Source organism: Drosophila innubila, assembly GCF_004354385.1.
Source record: "Drosophila innubila isolate TH190305 chromosome 2R unlocalized genomic scaffold, UK_Dinn_1.0 1_C_2R, whole genome shotgun sequence".
In the NCBI taxonomy this organism is placed as follows: Eukaryota; Metazoa; Arthropoda; class Insecta; order Diptera; family Drosophilidae; genus Drosophila; species Drosophila innubila.
Genome location: NW_022995374.1, coordinates 6,353,370 through 6,377,621, shown reverse-complemented (window position 1 = coordinate 6,377,621; position 24,252 = coordinate 6,353,370). Strand labels below are relative to the sequence as shown.

General features: G+C 35.5%; 1 protein-coding gene across 18 annotated transcripts in view; it reads right to left on the bottom strand.

Moving 5' to 3' along the window:
- LOC117784596 (microtubule-actin cross-linking factor 1) overlaps positions 1-24,252 on the bottom strand; it is an 89,649-nt gene that overhangs the window by 50,169 nt on the left and 15,228 nt on the right. For 8 of the 18 annotated variants that reach the window (XM_034622369.1, XM_034622370.1, XM_034622376.1 and 5 more), the window contains exons 1-4: positions 16,086-17,117; positions 11,307-11,368; positions 10,485-10,574; positions 10,239-10,409 (exon numbers count right to left, since the gene is read on the bottom strand). In XM_034622369.1, coding sequence (XP_034478260.1) covers positions 10,239-10,409; positions 10,485-10,574; positions 11,307-11,368; positions 16,086-16,587 — 825 coding nt within the window. In that variant the 5' untranslated portion in view covers positions 16,588-17,117. Of the gene's footprint in view, positions 1-10,238; positions 10,410-10,484; positions 10,575-10,905; positions 10,962-11,306; positions 11,369-16,085; positions 17,119-19,521; positions 19,827-24,252 lie in introns of those variants that run through there. The other 10 variants (XM_034622367.1, XM_034622371.1, XM_034622373.1 and 7 more) reach the window with 7 other exon arrangements.

Sequence of the window (24,252 nt, the reverse complement as noted above, 5' to 3'; positions counted from 1 at the left end):
ACGCAAAAAATGCTAATTGCAACATTAATGAAAAAACAAAAACAAATGCCGACTTGACTGAAAGACTTGGCTTTAAGTGTCTGCGGAGGCGACACTAAGAGGCGTTAATGGCTTGACATTTGGAATGGCTTTGAAACGAACAGCACCACAACAACAACCACAACAACCACAACACCACCAGCAGCATCTGGCAATTCTGGCTGTTGCCTATTTCGGTGGCTGGCTACTGTTTGAAGTCGACGACATCTCTAAGAGTTGCTTTTAGATAAATCTATTTGCCCAATTTGCATTGTTTCGACATTTCTGTTTTATAGAGTCTCGAGACATAAATTCAAATTTTTAATGCATAAAGAAGAGGGGAAAAAGTAATAGTGACAACAGAAAATATTATTATAAATTTTTCGCAATATTTTTTTTAGTTTATTTGTTGCAGGCGCTGAACCAGAACTTAAAAGAGACCAAAGCAAAATTGCTACACTGTGAGAAACAACTAATATACTAGCCGATATTTATTATTACAAAAATCTAACGAAATTTAGTTGAAACAGTATTTTGTAATTGTGTAAAATCTCTTGGCTATTGCATTAAATTTCTTAACTATTTTCAGTGTACATTTTACAAAAACTTCCAGATACTAACGAGTAAGGAAGCGCAAATATTCGAAAAATTAAGTTAAAAATGCAGTAAATATTTTTGATTATAACCAAGAAATTTGTTTACAATTCAATTAAGGTTCTTTACTTTTCTCAGCGTACGAATTACGAAAAATGGGAATCATATGCCTGAGCACGTCATTATTATTATACGAGTGTGTAGAGTGTTTACAGCAAGATTTTTATTGCATCTGTTGGTCAAACAAACATACTCCACACACACACACACACACACACAGCACGCTGTACAAACTTGAGAGTCGTTTAAATGAACTCGTCATAAAAAATTAATTGAAACAAAATTGAGTTCAATTGCAGCAGCAACAACAACAACAACAACAGCAGCAGCAACAAAAAACGGCGTTTTTTTGAGATTGAAATCAATTGATAAAAAGGCGGCATTTAATAAATCAAATTTAACGATTGCAAGCGCATTAATAGACTATTGATGAGACAGGCGGAGAAGTGTATTGAGGGGTATTGAAGATATAAATCCCAAATTGAAAATTGAAATTGAAATGTTGATGATGATCATTGCGTCTGGTTTCAAATTCACTGTGACATCATGCCAAAAGAGTTTGTTGTTTATGTCTTTTATTTCACATTTCACTTTTAATATGTTTGTTTGCCACTTTATTTATAGCTGGAAAAACGAATTTCCTTTCTTACATTTAACAATGCACACGCGACAATAAAGCTTTAAGTAATAGCTCTAGATACAAATAAATATACGACTTGTGGATACATTTACATATGTGTATCTTCACATAGAAAAGATACATGCGACGGGGGCACTAACAACAAATGTGTGCGGCGATTCGACAACGACTAAACGCGATCAGGCCAAGTTAAAACGCTTAAAGTGTTGGCAATCGCCAGGTGTTGTTGCGTTGACGTCGACGTCGACGGCGCTGCTAGCGTCAGCTTGGCGAGAATAGAAACAGAAACAGAAACCGAAACTGAAACAAAATGGAATTGGCACATTATAATGACCGGCGTTGGCGTTCCAAAAGCGTAGCTCAAAAACATATATTTTGGAATTGAAATCGCGATCGTGCTGACAGCAGCTGTGCGTGCGTGTGTATGTATGTGTGTGTGTGTGTGTGCTACGTCGCTGTCAACGTCGCTGCCAGAAGACAACCCCGTTATGGATTGCTGACTTCGAGCTCTGCGCTCTCCAACATTCAACATGACGTACATTTGCTTACAGGTAATAACAACAACAACAACACCTGCAACTGTGTGTTAGTGAATGTGGTGTGTGTTGTGTGTGTGGTAGCCGTGGCAACCAACGCCTACGCCAACGCAGCAATCGCAAGAACAACACAACAAGTACAACAACTGCCAACGCAGAACAGTAACAACCACAACAACAACAACAGGCTCACAAAGTGAAGGTTACAAGAAAAAAAAACAACCAAGAAAAGCAGCAACATTAACCAAGTTAGAAAGCTCTAGAGAAAATGGAACGACTAGCAGATTTCCTCTAATTATAGCGAAGAACAAATTAAATTCAAATTTTCTTATCTTATAATGAATTTTTTAAATGTGTATTTTATTGTAATACACAAATTATTATAAAGCATTAAAAGTAATTAATGAGTTCACCCTATCATTTTATTTATTTGGTTTTTCGTATTTTTCCCCAATATTTGCAATAAATGTTGCATTAATTTAAATGTCTGAATACTTTAACATTAAAAATTTATATATCTTTTATCTAATCTTTTAAAAATATGTCATAATGTTACATTCGATAAGCCTTAGAAAACTATATTTTAAGTTTCATTTAATCTCTGATATCGAATTCCTTTAGTTGAGATGAAATAATCATAAATACAAGTGAATGTCACCCCTTTTAAGCACTTGATGAACTACAGGGTATCTGTAAAAACAGCATTACACAATGTTTGTGGCGCTTTAACTTCAAAGTTAACGTTCTTGCTGTTGTTGTAGTCGTTTGTTGTGGTAGCCAAAGATTTGCCATGTTTTCTGCGGTGGTTTTTGGCTTCTCTTCACCTCAAGCAAAAGCTGCGTCATCGTGTCAGTTAGGTAGTCAGGTTTATAAGTACTTTGTTACCAGAAATAGACAACAAACCGAAAGGTAGACAAAAGCCAAAGCCATAGAATGGTCATAATAACAATAAGAATGCCAAAAAGACAAACTCTGGCGAAACCAGATAGAACAACAAGTTCTATGATTCAAACAAAGTTGACGAAGATTTGGTCAGAGACGACTCGTCGCACAGTGGGTCAAGTTGGCTGTAATCGGAAACCATCTGGAAACAACAACTAATTACAATAGACTTCCACATCAGTTGGCTGACCCCATGACATTTCCCCATATCTTCACTGGGATCTTTTTGGCCAAAGAAATTCGCCCAAAACCTAAATTAAGCAAAGCAATTTGAATTTAAAAATCATAACACATCACGACAAAGTCATTACACAGCTGGTCAGATTGCTCAGACAAAACCAAATCCATGAGCTGACCCCAAAAGAAGACTGAGAAAGGCAAACAGTTTGAGTGTGAGAAGAAAAGAGACCCCAATAAATTTACAGGTTACACAAGAAGTTACAAAACGCTGGGAAATTCCGATGAAAGACAACGAAATGGCAACAATAATAATGAATGGACCATTTAGACCAACTAATTTGGATGCGCGTTCTATATGGCTAAAACTTAAAATGTGCTCAATATAAGTGCCAACCAAAGTGGCAATACTATTTTGTCTATTTCAGCGTTTTAAAATTAATTTAGAAATATTAAATGTCATATTTGAAGGGATCTAAAGTGTGTGAAAATTCTAAAAAGGCGACAGGCAATTAAAATGCATTCAAGGCATATTTAAATCACTCTTCGATCTAAAATGGTAACACAAACTGTCACCGCATTGCTCCAAACGAGGTCTAGAAAGTGTAATTGATGCGATGTGGGTGTTGAAATCTCTATAAATGTAGCACTTACAATACGAGACGAGGAAATGCCGTAACGCTTGATTAATATACAACCCTCCACACACACACACATACAAACTCACTAACACAAGTGCAAGTACAGTTCGATATGGGGGGGAGGGAAATACATACATACGTGTTCCTAGCATGGGCTAATTAGCATGTTACATGCTGGCCAACCAACCAGCGTTGCCCTACATGGCTAAAAGGCAGTAACAACAGCTGTTCCGAGACACGAGTACTCGTAAATACCTCTGTATATACTGCGCACATGTTGAAGTACTCGAACGGGTATTAATATGAGTTCGAGTACGAGTATTCACATACTCTTATAACTGTCTAATAAATACATTTGCCGTTTCATTCAAAGTCAACAGACATTGGAAATAGATTCTATAGTCAAAAAAATAACTTGTATACTTCCGTAAATTTTAAGAAAAATATAATTACAATTTTTTGCAACCTACCTAAACCATTTTTAGTGGAGAAGATAGTTTAAATATTTTTATTTTAATTTTCAGACCTCAACAATTTGTTATTGCTTTCAATTATACTGATCTGCTGTTTTTCTCTCAGTGTTCTGACTTTGGGGGCGTCATTGCTAGGCTGCTATTTGCTACCAATAGAATTGCAAATCTAATTAGCCACTGCAACCGAGAGGAGGTTATAAAGCTGACAGCGTGCATGGGCAGCTTATGCTAGATGGAGAGGAGGAAAAAGGGGTCGGGTCAACTTAACCAGGCTGACAGACTTATTGATACTAATATGATGCAAGCGTGTAAACAAATTGTGCATTATCTATGTAATTTGTGGTAATTTGAGCAGGGTATTTGCACTTGAAACGTGTTGTTTGTGGTGGATAAACAAAATGCAACCACCAAAGTAGCAGGAAAAGTGCGTTCAACAGTAGCGATCAATGTGAATGTGAGTGTGAATTTGAATGTGAATGCAATTAGACCCATCACAATTACAATCCTAAACACTTGTCTATCCATATTGTAATTGATACAAAACAAATCTGTTGTGATTAACGTTTACTTAGTGAGACACAATATTGACATCAAATTAGAATATGAGGACAAAATGAGAGCTAACATATGCTGTATTGCAAGCTATTACATATATAAATTTTTTAAACGAATTTAAAAATATTTGAATGCAAAATGAATAAAGAGGCCAAATCAAAACCAAAATGACATTCCGCTTCAAAATCGGTTAAGTTTTGATCAAGTTATGAAAGTTTGAAGTTGGTCAGACTTCGGAGTTAGTAACTTTACAAGTCAAAATTTTTGTTCAATTTCACATGATATTTTATAAAAAAAATGAAAGGACTCAGAATCAAGTTTAAAGTGTTGTTTTATACTAATTACGATATAAGGAGTAGATTAAAAGTAAAAACTAGAGATTTAAAATTTTGAATATTCGAAATTTCAAAGGGGGGACCCTTACCATCGAAATCAAATTTTGGTCGAAAATAATCAAATTTTCTAAATAAACAAAATTTGAATGCAGAATAAATTTAGAGTTCAAATCATAAACAAAATGACATTCCACTTAAAAATCGGTTCAGTTTTGATCAAGTTATGACAGCTGAAAGTTGGTCAACTCCTTAACCACAACCGTACAGGTACAAACGTTTCGGTATTCGCTTTTGACAGAGAATTTTCATTCCGGTCCTAAAAATGAAACGATTAGTTTCGGTTAACGGTTCCGGAATCGGTTCCGGCGTTGTTCCCTGATATTTTTCAATAAATACCCGAATCAAAGACTTTTCAGCCTGATAAATGCTTTGCTCCTAAAAATACTTGAGCCGAGACTTTGAGAACTATTTGAACTATGAAAAATAAGCAGCTGTTTGGTCAGTTTTACCATTATTCAATACAAGTTATGTGAGTTTTGAGTGTGGGCACGTCATTCAGCACACCAAATGGGTAACATTCCTGACTGCTTTTACTGTCACAATGAGAGAGCGTGTGGGCTCATCAGCAATTATATATAGATTATAAATTATTTACTTAGAACTGAGGAGGCTGTTTGTCTGTCTGTCTGTATGTCGTGTTGCAATCTCAGTTACGTACTTGAACTGTTTGTACGAGTGTCGGACTCTATTCATTAATTCATTCATATTAATTATATGTGAATTGAAACACGTTCGGGCCGCGTGTAAATAAGTACTCAAACGATTTGATCTTTGCTTATATGGATAGATTTAACATTTGCATACGAAAATGCGGAATTTTTTGCGTGGTTGCGCCTTACTGTCTAGTGAATGACTGAATAAAATGATCGAATGATCAAATGAACGAATGTACCAACCTGTTTGCAGGCATTCAAGCCATATTTGTGCATAAGCTAGCATTCGATTTATTAATGAACGAATCGGCAACACAGCAAACCACGAAGCATTCAACATATTATGACTATGTTTATACAGTTCAAGATATAGATATAGATATATCAACATATCGATTTTCGATTTTCAGCCCACGCAAACAATAACAAATTTAGTCATTAATAACATCATTTGGACAAATAAGTGCATTTTTCGTTTAAATTCTTTGTGAAGCGAACAAGTTCGTTGCTTGCGTTGAAGTCTTTCGTTTTGTTTTATGATACGTGACATTTTATTTTGACGAGGCGGGTCATCAGCTATCTATACCTTAAAGAACTGCGCTGATGTCATGAGCAGGGCTTTTTTATCTTTTTATTTTTTTGTATTCAGAAATGATTCTCAACTTATTGTTTCAGTTTCAAATGAATTGAAGGCTACTGTGAGCAACTGTCGCTGACTTTATTGTAACAGATAGATAATAAATCAAAATACCAAATGGCCCACAATTTCAAGCGATGACGTGAGAAATATATCTACATCTGTAGCTGTTTCGGGGTGTAGCTCTGCATTTCACAGATACTTTCTTTAAACTTACTTAACGCCTGGGCGACTTGGCTTAATACTTAATATCTGTGTTGTGTATTTCTCTTCTTCTTTTTTGTTATGGTAATCTGCCCAAATATAACTGCCGCATCTGTGTATCCGTCGGATACATAGAAAAAGCACCTGAGCTGTCCAACTGGCCAAAACGAGCAGTGAATAATGAGTAAATTGCTTGGAAAATTAGCCGCAACTTATAATGAAAACGTTTGTCAGCGTAATTCGACACAGATTTCACAGATTTCTGACTAAAGCCTTTGGCTAGCAACATTTTTGAATACCCTGCAAACTTGTAAGTGTGTAATAAGGAGTACGGTTAGCAAAAAGTCAAACTTGGCATAGATCAATTGCGTTTTTAATTATGATTTTTATTATTCTTTGCAAATTTACAAGATTTTTTAACTATTTGAACTGATAAAGTATTGCTTTAAAATAAAAATCTTGTTTTTTTTTTTTCATTTGAGAAGAATTGGTTAACAAACACAACAATTACAAGGCATCTCCAAGTCGCTCACTCTCATTTTGAGCTGTTTAAGCCATAAATTATAATATTAATTTTCTGTGTTTTTTTCTTTCTTGCTTAAATTAAACAATTGAGCGAGCAGCTTAACAACAACCAAAGTATTTTCAACTGACGGAAGTGGGCAAACACTAAAAGTCAAGGCGAAGGCAACTGTCAGAACTTGGCAACTCATAGACTTAGATATGCAATGGAGTCAACCTCACCCCCTCTGAGAAATCACAGCCTTACCTAGTGGGTGTTTCATAGATCATAGAGATTAGCTCTACGGCACAATTTATAACTTAATTATAGCTAAGCAGCGTTACAAAATGCCGCTGGGGTTGCTGGCAAATTGCTGGCAATTTATTGGCTTTGCCTCCGATTGAAAATAAGTATTTTGTATTTTGCACATTGACCTACAAAAAGCAGCGCTATTTAATTGAATTAAATACACACAAAGAGCGATTGTCATATTGACCATATAAATAGGTATTGTGTCATAATTGAAATGAATCCCAAACAAGATTTTTAAATTATTTCAGATTTATGCAAAGCAGAAGACCATAAAAATTGAAGACAATGCGACTTGAAGATTTGTTTGCAATAATCGAGAGCTGCATTATAGATCTCAGAATAGTTTGAGTTATGTATGATATAAGATAATTAAGATACCAAATATTTTATTATTTTAATTAAAAAGAAGTTACAATATTTTTTTAAGATTTAAGATAAAATATTCACAATTACCAATATTCTCAAGACACATTTAATATGACAATCTCTTGTTGTTTCTGAGTTAATTTACGTTACTTTACAGGGTCATAACAATTTGATGATACCCTTCTTATATATGTATATATTTTTTTTTAGCCATTTTGGGACTATAGGGTATAATAGGCATAAACAACAAGCTGAAATGTCCTTTTAAGTCGCGTTCACAAAATTTGCATTGCGTACAAAAATGAACATATGACATCAGACAACAACTGAGATACAGATACACAGATATATAAGTGCCACTACTGTGAGATACAGTCGCGACACCCGCAACTGTAGCCGCAATATACATAAATCCTTGGAATCAGACAATTGTCAAAACGGGAGAGGCAGAGGGGGGGGGGACTGAAGATGGAGACAGAAAGAAATAATAAATAACATAAACAGTAAATGACGCGCGATTGAGTTTCACATTTGCCAAGTGATTTACAATTCGTTTTGCCTCAATTGAATCAGCGACGCAGTGTGGCAGTTATTGTTGTTGTTGTTGTCGTTATTCATGTTGTTGGTGCCTCATGGTCGCTGCCACCGCGGCTGACTGACTGGCAGCATCATTGAGCATTTATGCGCGCCATCGATCAAGTTGAGCCGCCTCTAAATGCAATTGCAACTGCAACTGCAACAGCGGCATGCGGCATGCGCCGTCACAAATTACGAAATACCCGAGTTTTAAATTGCATCTAGTTTGTTGCTGCAGTTGTTGTTGACACACATATTGACTTAAAGCCAGACTTAGAGACGGAAATGTGCCCATTGATCGACCGATCGATCGCTCGATGACTAAGCGAACTGAGTTGTGATCTGAGAGCTGCTTCAAGTGATTTCCAGTTTACTTGTTAGTTGCGATAACTAAACAGGAATTGCGGTTTATTGAAAAGGTTTTTAGATAAGCGTAAAGTTTATGAAAACTGGTATGAATACTATTCACATAACAAGCGGCAGTAGATTAAAAACCTGACTTAAATATGCTCAAGATTATGGAATTACTTTGAGAAAGACATCAAAGTTATCATTTGAGTTTAACTAAGATTAAATACTTAATAATTACTTGAAAAAGTAAAAGAAAATTCACTTTAAAATCAGTTATTATCATTATCTTACAAAATAATATTATTTTCTTTTAAATTAAACTAATTTTTGCTTTGAATGTTGAGAAATGTGTAGAAAAATAACTTCTTTGGAAAAAGTAAAAAATAGCTAGTTAAAAGTTTTCAAACAAGGGAATGCTTATTATTCCATCGTTGTAAAATATCTATGCTAACAATAAGATATTACAAAGTAGACGTCTATTAAAATTCATGCTGTTTTAGTCTTCCCAGAACTTGAAACATTCAAGTTAATTAAATTGTATCTTTAGCTCAGATAGACGTATCCCAATAAATACATTCATTCGCACAATTCAATTGAGCTGAGTTTACTTTTGACTGTGTAGGTGTTTGGTTGATCTGTGGCGGCCTTGCTAACAACAATAACAACAACAAGTTGACGAACTGTAGCAGCAACCACTTGGACTTGGTTATGTGTGTCAGACAACGAAGCGCTGTTTATTGGTGATTGTGGTGGTGATGGTGGTGGTGGTGCTGGTGGTGGTGGTGTTGAAGAGAAGGTAAACTGGCTGCCTTAAAAGGCAGCGCCGCATTCGCCAAAATAAGTCAACAGATCTGAGAGAGCTGTAAAAATAGCAGCTGCTCTGCTGGGTAGGAGTAGAGATCACAACAACAAACATTCACACACACTCAATAAAACTAGTAAGTGTGTGTGTGTGGGCTGAGTTAAAGCCAAGATCTGTTGCAGTTGTCTCAATGAATCGATGGCGAAACTATAACGAAAAACTGTATAAAAACTCACAAGACGCCCAAATGAAAACGAATTTGTTGGAAACAGACAAAAAAAATAAATAAAAATATTGTGAACGATCTCACGAATTGGGCGGCCAATTTGAGGGTCACCTTCAAGCGCACAAACTGTTCGCCCAATAGTTTTAGTGTGGGCGCTGTCCGATGACTTTGAAACTGTAACCATGTTGGGCAACATTTGGGTAAGCTGCCCACAGTTATTTAATATTTGCTCCATTTCAATAAATAAATAATAAAAGTAACTCGGAAATTTCATCTTCAACTGTTGCTTCAGTTAAACTGAGTAAGCAATGAAACGATTGAGCAGAATAACAATCAGTTGTAGTAAAATTATTAAGTATTAAAAGTATTAGCAATAACTTTAAATTCTGTCACTGTTTGTGTAACACATTTTTTCAATTGACTTTTAACGAGATACAAAATAATGAGAACTTTTCAGTCATTTAATCATTTTTTTAACATGTTCAACTTTAAATATTCCCACTTACAAAACTTGTGTCAATTCTTTAAAACTTGCTCCATTTACGTTTAACCAATAAAATAAGTAACTTATAACTCACCTGGAAATGCAATATAATTGTCCAGATCAATCCCAAGGTTAGCTTGGGATTACCATCCACAATATCCTCAGCGCGTATGTTGACCAATTTGATCTTCTTGTAGCGCAGAAAATCCAGCGCCATTTGTGCATTCTGCAGCATGTGGAAACGCATTTTACCCTTCTCTCGTGGCTGTAAAAAAATATGTGAAATAGTTGCCGCATGAAGAAGTAGGTAAGTGTCAATTTGAATGTCGTGTCAACTTACCAGGTGTTCGCCAGATAGCACCTCCAAGAGTGAAAGCAAATTGTGACCATCGCGCAAATCCTCAAATAAATCCACAACTCGTCGATTGGCCTATGGAAATTATATTTCAGTTCAAAAGGTTAAAGTCAAAAGAAAACTACAGACATGCATAAGGTGTTAAGAAATGTTTACAACGTCATGTGCCAATTTTTTTTTTTTTTGGTTTTTAGTGGGCGAGTGCATTTAGTAGAAATAAACAACAACGAATCTAACGAAAAGCTAAATAAAAACATTGTTTAAGTGCTAAAAATGCCTTAAAATATGCAATATTATTGCGTATTTAAAAAAAAAATTATATAATAAACAGATAATAAAATAAACTTTTATGATCTCTCATAATAAACAACATTTAAATACAATTGAACGCTTGAGCTGAACTTACAGACTGCGAACAACAGGGTATACCATTTGTGGTAACACAAACGTGTAGCATTGTGTAAGTCTGTAAATTGATAGAATTTTTTAAGACGATAAAAATTAAATTTTAATTATTTCTAGAATGTATTGCAAACTAATACCTTGGCATATTTCCAATGCTGCTTGTAATTAATAGATAAAAGAACAAGTTTAGTTTTGTTAAGGGAAAGTTTCAAGTGAAAAAATCCTAAGCTCCTAACTTTGTGTAACTGATACAAAGTTCAAATGTGGAACACTATTTTTTGCATAACTAACGCACTTGTGATGATGATTATTATTGATGATGATGATGATGATGATGTTTTTATTTGTCTCTCTTCTTCTTTCTTCAATTTTTTTGGTTTTGATTTTCTTTTATGCACTTACCTTTTTAAGATGTTTGTTAACCCATTTTGTGAAAGTCTTCTTTTGAATGGCATCGCGTTCGTCTGTGGAAATGTGAAACGAGAAAGGTTTTACATTAATATCTAAGACATTGTAATACCAATTTGTCGGTTAAGATCGGTTCATGCAACAACAAAGCTCATGCCAAGTTTTTTTTTTTCTTTCAATTTTTTATTTTGTGTTAAATAATTCAAAAAGTTTTTGATATGATCTAAACTGCAGGCTGACGACATCAACGACCGAAAATCACAAAATTGCTTAATAATTTATGCTAAATTTAACGCCTACTGTTGAATGAAAATGATCGAAAATCTAGCTATTATAACTAGATTTTATCGCGTAGGCGTTGAATTATGGCCTAAACTTTTAATGAGCTTGTTTTGTACAAGATTTCAATTCAATTCAACTTAATTGACAATTCATTTAACTTGGCTCGTAATTAGCCTGAGTTGTGCTCGAGTATATACGATAAGTTTATATATACATATATATATAGTAATGTATATATAAATCTCAGGGCCTCAGGCATTGACTTTGTTCATAGTCCGATAAGGCTAACAATCTGATAAGTCGTTGCCTTGTTTTGCTTTGGCCTATAAATAAGCGCCAAGTTGACCATAAGCCAAAAAGGGAACGCGAGGCGCCCCTATCTATAGATAATGACATTAAAATCCCCAATTTTATTCCCCCTAAATTGAGTTGATGAGTTGTAAACATGTTAAATGATTTTACGTGGGAGTTAGATTGATCTTAAGTTCATAATCATAGGAAAATCACAATCTTGTTTTCTTCAGACTTCAATCTAATCACTTGCGGCTATCGACTGAAGAACAACAACAAGGCGTTAAGTAATTAAAAACAAAGTTCAGCAACCAATGACTGATACCAAGTCGAGTGTTAAGGTACACATGAATAGTTGTAAATGAAGTTTAACGGTTAATAAACCCGATATATTGTAGTGCAGGGTAAATAAATAATAACAACAAAACGTTGTGCGAAGCAGAAGCTTAAAAGCAAAACAAAAAATGCAAAATAAAAAATGAGAGATATAAGTATATAAATATAACTCTATAGAGAGAACTCCAGTCAGTCTCTGAGTAATTTAAGAAGTCAGAGAGAGTTTTTTTCTCGCTTCCCTTCGTTTAACTCAACCTCTCTCAATTTCTTTCTCTTTTTTTCATGTGTATGTGTGTGTAAGTGTTTTATACACATTGTTTTTAAATATTAACTGCATTGGTATTTGTATTAATAATTATTGCTGACTAAAAACAATCGCAGAATAAGCTTAAATTCTACTTAAAGGCACATGACTCACTAACAAGTGTGCAGAAATAATCATAAATCTCCCACTCTTTCATTCATAAGTATTGACCAGTGTGTTATCACAGGCAACGAAATATTATACATTTATATTTGTAGTTGAAGTTATAACCTATTTTATTCCTCGCACATCAATCATATCTCGACTATCTACACAGTTTTAAAACCCTCATAAATATGATGTTGTTTTATATGCATAGCTCTCTAGTTATTTTATGTTTTCTTTACCTTATGATAAATCTAACATAACATAGATAGATATCTTGTTTAAACGTTGTAATATTATATGCAATTTTATAACCTTTTTTTTTTGGTGTGTTGCCAAACTTCATAACTCCAGATCTGATCATAACAAAGATGAATGGGATCCTGTTTTACATATATTTTTCAAATAAAACAGCTGATAAACTATCAAAGCAAATTATAAAACTTCTCTGTCTGTATTAAAAACAATTTATAAACCACATTTTAAATGAGTCAAACAACATTTGAAAAATACATGTGTTTAGGAAATAAAAGTTGATAGACATTAAAACAATTTGAAAGCACTCAATATAATGTGGTCAGGAGATCAACAGTTTCTATAAACACGACTTTTCACAATGCTTATCTTTGGAGAGTCTATGAACGTTATCAGTATTAAGATATTAACGACGTAATATCGTTTTCTATTATTGTTTTTATCACGTCATCTCTTTTCAAATTCCGCCTTTGCATAACTTTTATTTAAACAACAACTTTTAAGCATATTAATTTTTACAGGGTATAGCGAGTTTACACACACACTTAAATGCAATTTACGTCAACATATCACAGTTCATAAATTTATAGGGTTCACTTCAAATTGACAACACAACACAAGAAAAATATAGGTGTAGAAATGTATGTATAGGTGTATATGTGTGTGAGTGTCTCACACATACACAACAACACACGCTATCTGCTTTTACTGGTGTTGTTGTTGCAGTTGTTGTTGTTGTTGTTATTGTTGTTGTTGCTTTGCGGTGTTCGTGAGCGCGTGATGATGTCACGTTCTAAGTTGAATTCGTTTCCACGATTAAATGTTTGTTAACGTATTTTGTTGCCATTAGTGTTGTTGTTGTTGCTGCTAACAAAATTTCAGTTGGCGTTTTGCAGCATATTTGATGTTCGTTAATGTTTATTTTTGCATTCTGATTAGCGCACTTCAATGTCAGCGACAACAACTACAACTACAACTACAACAATTGGTACACTAAGCGAAGGACGTTGCTTGACCACAACAACCAAAACAACTGCAACAAAAACAACGATAACAATAACAACAACAATTCGGCAAGGTACTCGTAATTGCTTTAGATAAGCTTTTGCAAATATAGTTTCTTATGCAATTGCCTATAAATAAAGACTTTACTGCGATGTTCATGTGTTCCGGGACTTAAAGCGAGTTTTGCAATTGATAAAATAACAGAAACATTCAGTCAGAAGTATTTCTATAAATTTATATATATTGATGACACTTGATGAGCTCAAAGTTCGACCAATTTCGTTGAGGTATTTTAAGGTATTTAAGCGCCTACTTTCAAGTTCTCTTCTGAACCAATCAACACATTAGCAAAATGGTTCGAAATTCCATAAACGTATTATAATAATTTATTATATTTTCATAATTTGTAGACAATGCCGTAAAGATTTGTGTCAACCTCAAACAAAAGGCAAATTAATTTAAAAATCAACATAAAAAGCTCGTAAATGTGTTATTTCGTATACCCTGTAACAATCAGAAGTCTAGCAACGGGAATGCTGTCAGCTATAAGTTAAACTTAGATTGTACATTTTAAGTCGTTAACATTTAATGTTATCTTGATATTATTTAGGCAACTACTTTATCACATCTAATTTTATAGCGGAAAATTTAAAAGGAATTGTAATTTGATAAGCTGAGTTACTAAAGAAATCACTCTACGGTATCTGCTAGTTTAGTAAACTTAAACCAACATTATTCTTCTTCATAAATTAGAAAATCATAAACTGGTTTATGTGCACGATATTGGAATATACGAGTATATAATAACACTCTCATGCATATTCCCCCAAATGTGTTGAGACGAAATTCGAGGAATTCTGAGCAACAACTAATTTGTCGAGCGATGAGAGTTAATTGCCTTAGTTTGTGTGGATTGGGTGACTGACCAAACGACAAACTGAAAGCCAAAACTAATGACGAACTCGTCACAACCAGTTTTAAATATTTACGCAAAATAAAAGACAGAAAATAAAATATTTTTGTGCTGAAGCAACGTTAAATAAATATTGACAAAAGTTAGCAAACAATATGCGACACAGGAGGGAGACCCCACCTAAGATATAGAGACGATTCAAAGAGCAGTAAAGGTGAAATGTTTACCGTAAATATGGGAGGGTTTGCTTTGGGTTGCCACTCTTAAAGCGTTGAATGTCCATCAATTTTCATGGTCAGGGTCAGTCAATCAAAGTGCTTTCATAAACAGAAAGGTGTCAAATGGTTTCTTTGCGTGTATTTTGCATATTAATAAGATATTAATTTGTTGGTTTTTAGCATTTATAAGAATTCAGCTACCATGACCTTGAACCCTAGCCAGATTTTAAAACGTAGATACCGTATTATAATTAGAATAAGAATTATACAAGCTTATTTCAAATTGAGATTTGGTTAAGCAGTTGAAAATGCAAATCATTTCCGCTGGCGGCATTTTTAATAGTGTCTTTTGTTATTTGAATAAACTGGAAAAGCTGACAAGAAACAGCTTGCAATTTATTAAATAAATATTAAATTTAATAATAGGACAAGTAGCGAGTAGAGAGTAACGAGAAACGTATAATGGATTTTAAGTAGAAGACGTTTTAAATAGCGTATCTTTTAGTTTTACTAGTTTAAAAAGTGGATAACTCATAAGCAACTACTCGTCAAGAATATGCAAGCGAGTAGCGAGTAACGAGTATCAAGTAAGAAACAAAAAGTTATCATTTAACATGGTGGCGTCATTTGTTAATTTTAATATTACAACTGGAAGAGCTGACAACCAGCGAACAGCGAGTAAGCATTAGGAAGTAACGAGTTAAGAATAAGGAGCAATTTTTACAGCGAGTAGTGGGTAAAGAGTAACAAATAACATTTTATTTTTAGTTTTAAGCCTATGCGCTGGTAAAGTGGATAGCTCATAAGCAATTACTCGTCAAGAATATGCGAACGAGTAGCGAGTAACGAGTATTGTTTAACAAACCACGAGGAAATCATTTCAGCTGGAAACATATGTTAATTGAACAACTGCAGCAACTGACAACTAGTCAGCGAGTAAAGAGTAACGAGTAGCGGGTAACGAGTAACGAACAACGAGCAACTCTGAGTATGAAAATGAACCTTTGCCGACTTACGCATGATATCCCAATCTTCAATAAAATGATCCCAAATGGACATGCTACCTTTAAACTGTGTCAACGCATCCTCGTAACCGCCTTGCGGTTGCGCCTGCGTTGACGAGTGTTTCGCCTTCTTGGCCGCCGGACTAGCCTCGATCAGGCCATGAGAATGCCGATGATGAGACTGCGACTGCGACTGCTGCTGCTGCTGCTGCTGATGATGATGATGATGATGGTGGTTACTGCTGCTGCTGCTGTTATGACCATTGGCATACAATTCGCGATCGCGTTGCTCCCGTTGCACCTGATGATATTCCAGGGTGCCATTGCCACCGCCGCCTCCGGGCGAGACAGAGATTCGTGCCGGCGATGCGGCGGAGCTGCTCGTTGTTGTGGCATGATGATAGCTCTGGTGATGATGATGCGTTTGCCTTGAGCTGCTACGCTTCATGGAATTGGTGTTGCCGCTGCCGCTGCCGCTGCTGGGATGCGGTTGCTGCTGCTGCTGTTGCAGCTCATTGGGATCGAAGCCGAGACGATCCTTATAATAGGAATGCGATGTCATCTTGCGATGTCATGAAGCACTCGCCACACTCAAGCACTTTGAATTACTTTCGCTTTCAGACGCAGACGCGAATTTTTTATTATTTTTAGCACGTATCTGTTGGAGTTTTTTCTTGATTTGTTGTTGTAATTTATCTTCTTCTTTACTTGTATTTTTTTTTTGTGTTGTTTTGTGGATGGCACTTTGTGATTTTATTTTTATTGCTGTTGCTGACTGATTGACAAAACGAATTAAAGACTGGACTTGGACTTGGTATTAACTCTTCAGTTCAAATGGGGAAGGGAAAGCAGAAGAGATGCAACAAATGCAAATTAACGGCATGAGTCAGCGTACTTGAACGTGAAATCATCGAATCGAATTGCAACATAAAAATAAAACGACAACAAATTAAAACAAATGCAATCAATATATAAAATTAAGTAAAAGTTGAGGAAGTCGTCGTCTATTTGCGAATCTCTCTCTCTCTCTCTCTCGTGTTGCCGGCATTTTGTTCCAATTGGCCAACAGCCAAAATCTGAGCCACAGGCCGAGTCAGAGATGTTTGCGTATCATTTGTATCTACATATGAGTATCTGTATCTTTTTGTATCTGTGTATCTGCAAGTGACGGACGACTTGCTGTTTTCTGCATTTCTCGTCCGGCTCTTGAACTGTCTCGACAAAAACTACACACAATTGACAAAAAAATAAAAAATGAAAAGAACCAGGAAAATTCTTCATTGTAACGAAGTCTAGATACACTTGCTTTTTGATTACATTATAAGATCTAAGGCTTGAACAAGTTTTTATTTTTAAATAACTAATTAAGTTGTTATTTTTTAAGTTGCAGAAGAATATCTTCAATGTGAAATTGTACAACATCTAGGAATTCAACTTATAAGATCACTAATGCTAACTATTGCCAGGAAAAAAGGGCATCATTAAGGTTGCAATTTTTTATAACTTTTACCAGGGGTGCGGCTCAGCAAGCAAATTGAAATTATAAAGATAAATTGAAATCAGACAGCACAGCTGCTGATACAGATAAAACACCGCGAGACCCAGAGACAGATACAGATACTCGCACAGAGTCAGATACAAAAACAAAGCACAAGTAAAAGCGAGCAATGCTCTAAATTGTTTGTCTCCTGTTTGTTTCTTTTTTGTGTATGTGTGTTTTGCATTTAAACAACTCAACAATGACAATAAAAAATTGTACTTTCATTTGCGAAACTCTACGAGTTCGTTGGGTATCTTTATTTAATTTTTTTTAGGTGCTTATAAATGGAATTTTTTTGTGTAGCGCCTTTTTGCATTCTCAGATGCATGAGGTCAGCTTTCTTTCAACTTCCAACTTCCATAATAAATGTATAAATAACTACATAAATAATAGTACAAGCACGCAACAGGCAGCTGGCCAATGAGACATGCTGTCGCGCTGATTAGATACGAGTCGCCGAGTCGTTTCAGCTATTCAGATACAAATACAAATACAGATACAGATACAAAATTTCATGAATTTCTCTCACTCCCTCTGTGTGTGTCACAATTTGTTTATACGAGTATGTAGCGGCTATTTTGTTATTGTGCATTGTTTTTCCTCTTCGTTTTTATTTTATTTGGTTTTGCCTTGCACTTTTACTCAATTTTTTAAGTGTAATTATAATAATTTTTTTTTGGAAATTTGATTTGCATAACTGATTCGATGATTTTTCAATGGGTTTTTCATTTGGCAATTTCCATGCTAATTTCTAGTTGTTCATTTCATTCGCAGCTTTCTTCACTTTTCATTCGTTTTCACTCATAATTTGTTGCTTTTGTTGTTGTTGTTGTTGTTGCCAGTTTTCATTCACATGCAAAAATTCACACAATAATTCATAAAATGTATTTCTTGTTTACTAATTTTCACATCACTCACAACTGTCGCACTTTTCAACACTGTGTGGCACAGTTGCTTGTATTGTTTTTCACATGTTAAAAACACTCTCCCAACTCTCTTTGTATGTGTGTGTGTGTGTGTAGCTTTTGTTTCTAACTGCCTTCACTTCACTGCTGAGCTTTTGAGAGTGAGCACAAATTGCAACAACTAAGCTGCTGTTGTTCTAAGCCTTTGTCAACCATTTGAGAGTGAGTGAGAACACAAGAGAGCGTGAGCGCTACTGAGAGAGTTTAAGACTAAGCTATGCCTGGCATTTGTCAGTGGCCAAAGAATGTGGCAAAGAAGAAATGTAGAGAAGATATATAAAATTGAGCTACAGGTAGAGTTTGAGTCACATTTGCTGGAATTTGCTGGCAATTCGCCTTGCAGCGAAATCAAATGGCTACAAACAACAACAACAAAATGTGCGTGCACGCAGTCGCATAAGCCATGAGAACAAAAACAAAAATGGGAACAGAGGTAGCGCCCAAAAAAATGTATAAAAATAAAGAAAATAACAAAAAAAAAATAAATAAATACAAAAAATAAGAAAAGAGCGCGTCAAAACTGGTTATTGAATGAAAAGCCAGGCACTGAGACAAAACAACAACAAAAATGGCAACAACAACAACAACACAGCAGCACACAAAAAACAACCACACACCACACAAAAAAAAAAAGCAAAGCAAGCAAAGAAGTTTCTTGACTGTCTTTTGGGACTGAAGAAGTTCGTTTGTCTTTGCAAATATTTAAAAAATGCACACACACACACACGCAGAGAAAGGAACAAATACAGCTGCAACAAGTAAAGTTGGGTGGGGGAGGGAGGGGCTGTATTCTCATTCAATATGTCTCAAAAGATAAGCAACATTAAAAATTCCACAGTCATTTTATAGTTTCATAAACTTATTTGCTCAGTTTTTAAATCAATTAATAAAAACATTTTAGTCACTATTTAAAATTTATATATTTTTTTTTATATAAATTTGCTATATTTTTTTATTTATATAAGCATTTGCATTCTATCAGAATTATTACGCTTTTTTTTTTGTTTCCTCTGCGATTTAATTTTGCACAACTATTTCTTTTTATTTTTCACTCGCTTTTAACACACACGACACAACGCGTTCTCGTCGTTGCTGTTGTTGTAGGGCCGAGTTAGAAAAACGGCTGTGCGTTGGCAGCAGAATTTACAAATTGTTGTTGCTGCTGTTGCTGCTGCTACTGCTGTCTTTGGGCACTTAAAAAACGACAAAATTTTGCTTGCAGAGGAGAGAACGTCAACCGCTCGGTATCGTTGTTCAAATTGGACTGAGAGCACAGGCAAGCAACGATTTCAATGGGTGCCTGTATCTCTGCCTGAGTGTGCATGTGTGTGTGTGAGTGAGTGCATACGTGAGCTAAGCGTCTAAGCAGGTGTAGTGCTTGCTCTCACTCTCCGCGCTCTTGCTCTCTCTCGTTGTCTGTGTGGGCTGCGTTGCTGACAGAGCGCGATCATTCGTCTCTTTGAGTGCGTGCGCCAAGTGAGCAACAGTTTTTACTCACTCATAAGCAAAAAGCCGAAGCAGAAGAAAAAAAAAATGCCACATATTTGGTCAAGAAATTCGCTATGCGCCTTTTCTGCGGGTCTTTAATTGCGGCAACTGCGGGCGAGAGGAAGCCGCTTATAGCTAATACTTTTGCGGCTCTCAAGCATGTGGGCACAGATAAAAAAAAAAAAAAATAAATGGAAGAAGAAATAGAAATAAAACTAAAAAATAAGAAAAGAAAATAAACCGCTAATGGTCATGGCCGTTAATAAACAAAAAGCCCTAATTTGGCTTGAAGCTGACCAAAGCTAATAACCGAAAGCTAAAGAAATGAAGCTCAAAGCATTGCAGCCCTCGTTTCGAGTTCTTCAAACTCACTTCCTTATTGCAAGGCACGAAAATAGTTTGAAACAAAATGTAAACAATTCGTAGAACAAGGCAGAGGAGTGAAAGGGAGAGTGGTAGTGATATCTGGAACGCCATTATATAGTGGCTGCTGACCAAAAACAAATTATAATACGGTTGGCGCTCTTATAAACATAAGCAGCTACAAACAAGAAGAAGAACAACAACAACAACAAACAAGAAAAATGATGTGTAAAAATAGTGAAGGAATCCATAAAAATGTGGAAATGCAAAGATTAACAAGTCATCAACAGAGCGCTCGAGTGCTTTTAGTAATGTTAAAAGAGAGCGCACTTAAGAGCGCAAGAGAGAGTGTGTGTGTGTGAGAGTGAGTGAGAGAGTCTGCTAAACAGCTGAGCAGACTGGAAGTTCATTGCGTGTGCGTAAAGCACTTGACGCAATTGTCACATGTGTTGCATTTTGAGTGCAATTATTTAAAATGGAAAGTTGAGTCAAATGTTGACAGCGAGGGAGTGGAATTGGATGCCAGCTCAATAACAGCTGTGTTCTAATTAACGGAAATGCATGAAAAGTGATGCCAAAATTGAACAAACTTTGTCACTGGCCAATTGCCGAATTGATGAATGACTCAGTGGCAAAGAGCCTTGGGAGTCGTGACTAAGCCGAGCACTCCAAATACGAGTGCAAATGAGTAGGCTTAAGCTTTGACAAGACGAAGTATGTGTATGTGTGTGCTTGAGTGTATTTGTGAGTGTCTTAGTTTCGCCTTTCATTCATTTGCATGCCGTGTCTCAGTCGAGTGATTCTGGTATCTAGATAACCGCATTGCCACTGCGCTCTCTTTAGCCCCTCCTCTCTTAGTCTTTCTCGCTTATTGCTTGTGGCAGCCCACTTGTGCAGTGCCCGCTCTTGGGCCGCTCTCAAGTGTCCGGCCTCAATCGATACAAGTGCGATATATTCAGATTGCGAGCTGCACTCTAGTTTGTGTATTTGTATGTGTGCATGTGTGTGTATCTATGTGTGTGTGGGAGCTAACGCGCTTACGCAAATTTCATTTATAATTAGTTATTACCCAGTCGCAAATCGTTGAGCTGATTTCCAATTGGCATTATTTAATTGCCAGCTGATTGCTTATGGCTCTTTGAATTGCCTTCAGGCACGCCACGCCATTACCAAGGCAAGTTCAGGCCCACAATTGTGGGAGGAGCACAACTTTTATTCAAACTTTTGCATTTTGCACTGAACTAAATCCATGAACTGCGGATTACACTCAGTTGTCGAGCGAGTCGAGTGTGTGTATGTGTGTGTGTGGAAGGTCAGCTGCAAGGATGAACGACTTGATAAATGATTTAAGCTCTGTTAAGCTTCTTAATATCGAGTACTGATTATAAATAATTATTTATGAATACTATCCATGAATGCACTCGTAGGTAGTCATGAATGCACTCATGAATGCTCACGAATACAAGCTGGAAAATAGCTAACGGATATCATTAATCATTTTAGGCTTATGCATAAGAAAAACACTCTTGAGAACTAATGAACAACACTCATAATCATGATAATATTTGAATAATAATCATATTTACGATTTTTGCCTAATACGTATATTCGTGAAAACTAGCTGTGAAATAGCTAGGATTTTTTTAAATCGTTTTAGGCGTAAACATATAAATAACACTCAAGATTATTCATGAATAGCACTCAATGTTAGGCAAAATGCAAATAAATCTCAAATATTATATACATTTTATTTAATATTTTAGAAAATTAGTCATGACTACACTCACGAATACTCATGAATACACTCACGAATACCCATGAATACACTCACGAATACTTATGAAAGCACTCACGAATACTTATGAATACACTCACGAATACTCATGAATACACCCATAAATAAATACTGATGAATACACTCATGAACACTCATGAATACACTCATGAGTGTTTTGCAGAAAATAAGTCAATATTGACTAACCAACTAATTAACCAGCCAAACAGCAAACCCAACCGGCTGTCTATTACAAACTGCCCACGCTATACTCGTAACGCCCAAGCCACAAGAATTCCGCCTGTCACATCCACATCCGCTTCATGACGAACAGCATTAGACCAGACACGGGTTCAGACCGAGCCCAGACCCAGACACAAGTTTCAGCCCAAACTCAGAGTCAGTTTTTAGTCTCAGACTCGACACTTTTCCGTACTCGATACTCGCTGTTGGGCTGCAAAAAAATGCCGGCAGTTCGAATACAGGGCGTCAACCGAAAGGTAAATATGACTATATGTCAGTCAGTCAGTCAGTCAGTCATTTACTCAGTTACTCAGTATTCAGTTACTGCGTCATGTGCTTAAAACTGGAGATGGAGACATTACTGGACATTGTTGTTATTGTCATTTAATTTTATTGTATTCACTTTGTTTATACTCGTACTTTTCGAGTATGTCATTTCGAAAAGTGACGCAAAAATATGTATGTCAATACGTGGCATTCGGAATTTGGCATTAAGCTGAAGTGAGTGTCCGTTCGAGTCTGGAATGAATGACGCTATGGGAATCAAACACGCAACAAATAAATTTTTTGCAAAAAAAATGTGTAAACAAAGGTGAACAAAACGAAACAATGGAATTTTCGTGTTGTTCACTTGGCAATGAGAAGGGTCCCAAAAAGCACAGCAAGTGACCCAGTGACAGACCCAGACCCCGAACAAAGTGAGCGACCTCTTCCCCCCTCCACCACCATTATCTCTCCCCTCTACAGCTGGTCACATACGTGTCTACATGCAACCATGATACAAACTGAGACTGGTTTCATGTTGTAGGCGTCGCGTCTCTTCTTGTTGTTTTTTGATTTTCTGTAATACCTCGGAAAATGTGGGTTGAAACGGGAGTGTAACGGACTGGGAAAGGTTAGGATCTGCATGACTATATAGAGGCAAGTGAAAGTTGAATTACTTGGAATTTTGATTGGGCTCAACAGAAATTCATAGTTTATTTATTATATTTCTGAATTTAATTTATTACATTAGATACAAAACTTCCCTTAATTGAGTGTGTTTACGTATTTTATTATGTATTTCAATGTGATCTATTATTTTATTTATATGATTTTATAGTCAAAGTGTCAACTAATAAGGCAATATGAAAATTACCATTAAATTAATTTTTTTTTATACTTTTTTTAACCTTTTTATACTATTTGTATAGGTTTTTACCAATTTCTGCAACTATAAAGAAAAACTTAAGAAAAAAATAGATAAAAATTAAATATTTACTATCTATCATTTTTAGTCTGTATCCTTTAATTTAAGCCATTTTTGTCTTTGATACCTTCTCTTTGTGATTTTCCTACGTTTCCCATTACAACAATAAATGAATATTTTTTTTATATATTTACATCTCTAATTAATATAGTGTACTTCGATACAAACTTTATATGATCTGCTAGGATCTTTTTTTCTAACAAATTTTTACCTTCAACTGTATAGGGTATTTCATTATTCGTTCATCTGCAATTGATTGTCAACTAGTCACTTGCTTACGTTTATTTGCGTGTAATGTCATTTAAATGATTTGCGCGATTGTTGTTGGCTTTGTCAAAAGGCCAACTTGTTTTGCAAGCCAGTTTCAGCAGTGACGTCATGGACAACAACCTCCCACACCAAACTACACACACACAACAAACACATACACACACACACTCCACAAACAGACACAACTGTCTGTTAAATGTATAACAGGCCATAAATTATCAAAAATAAAAAAAAACAAACGAAAAGAAAAGGAAAAAAATCATATTTTAATCATTTTATTTGCTGCATTTTTAAGGGAATTGATCATTGAGCAAAAAACGGAGCGCTGATCTCAT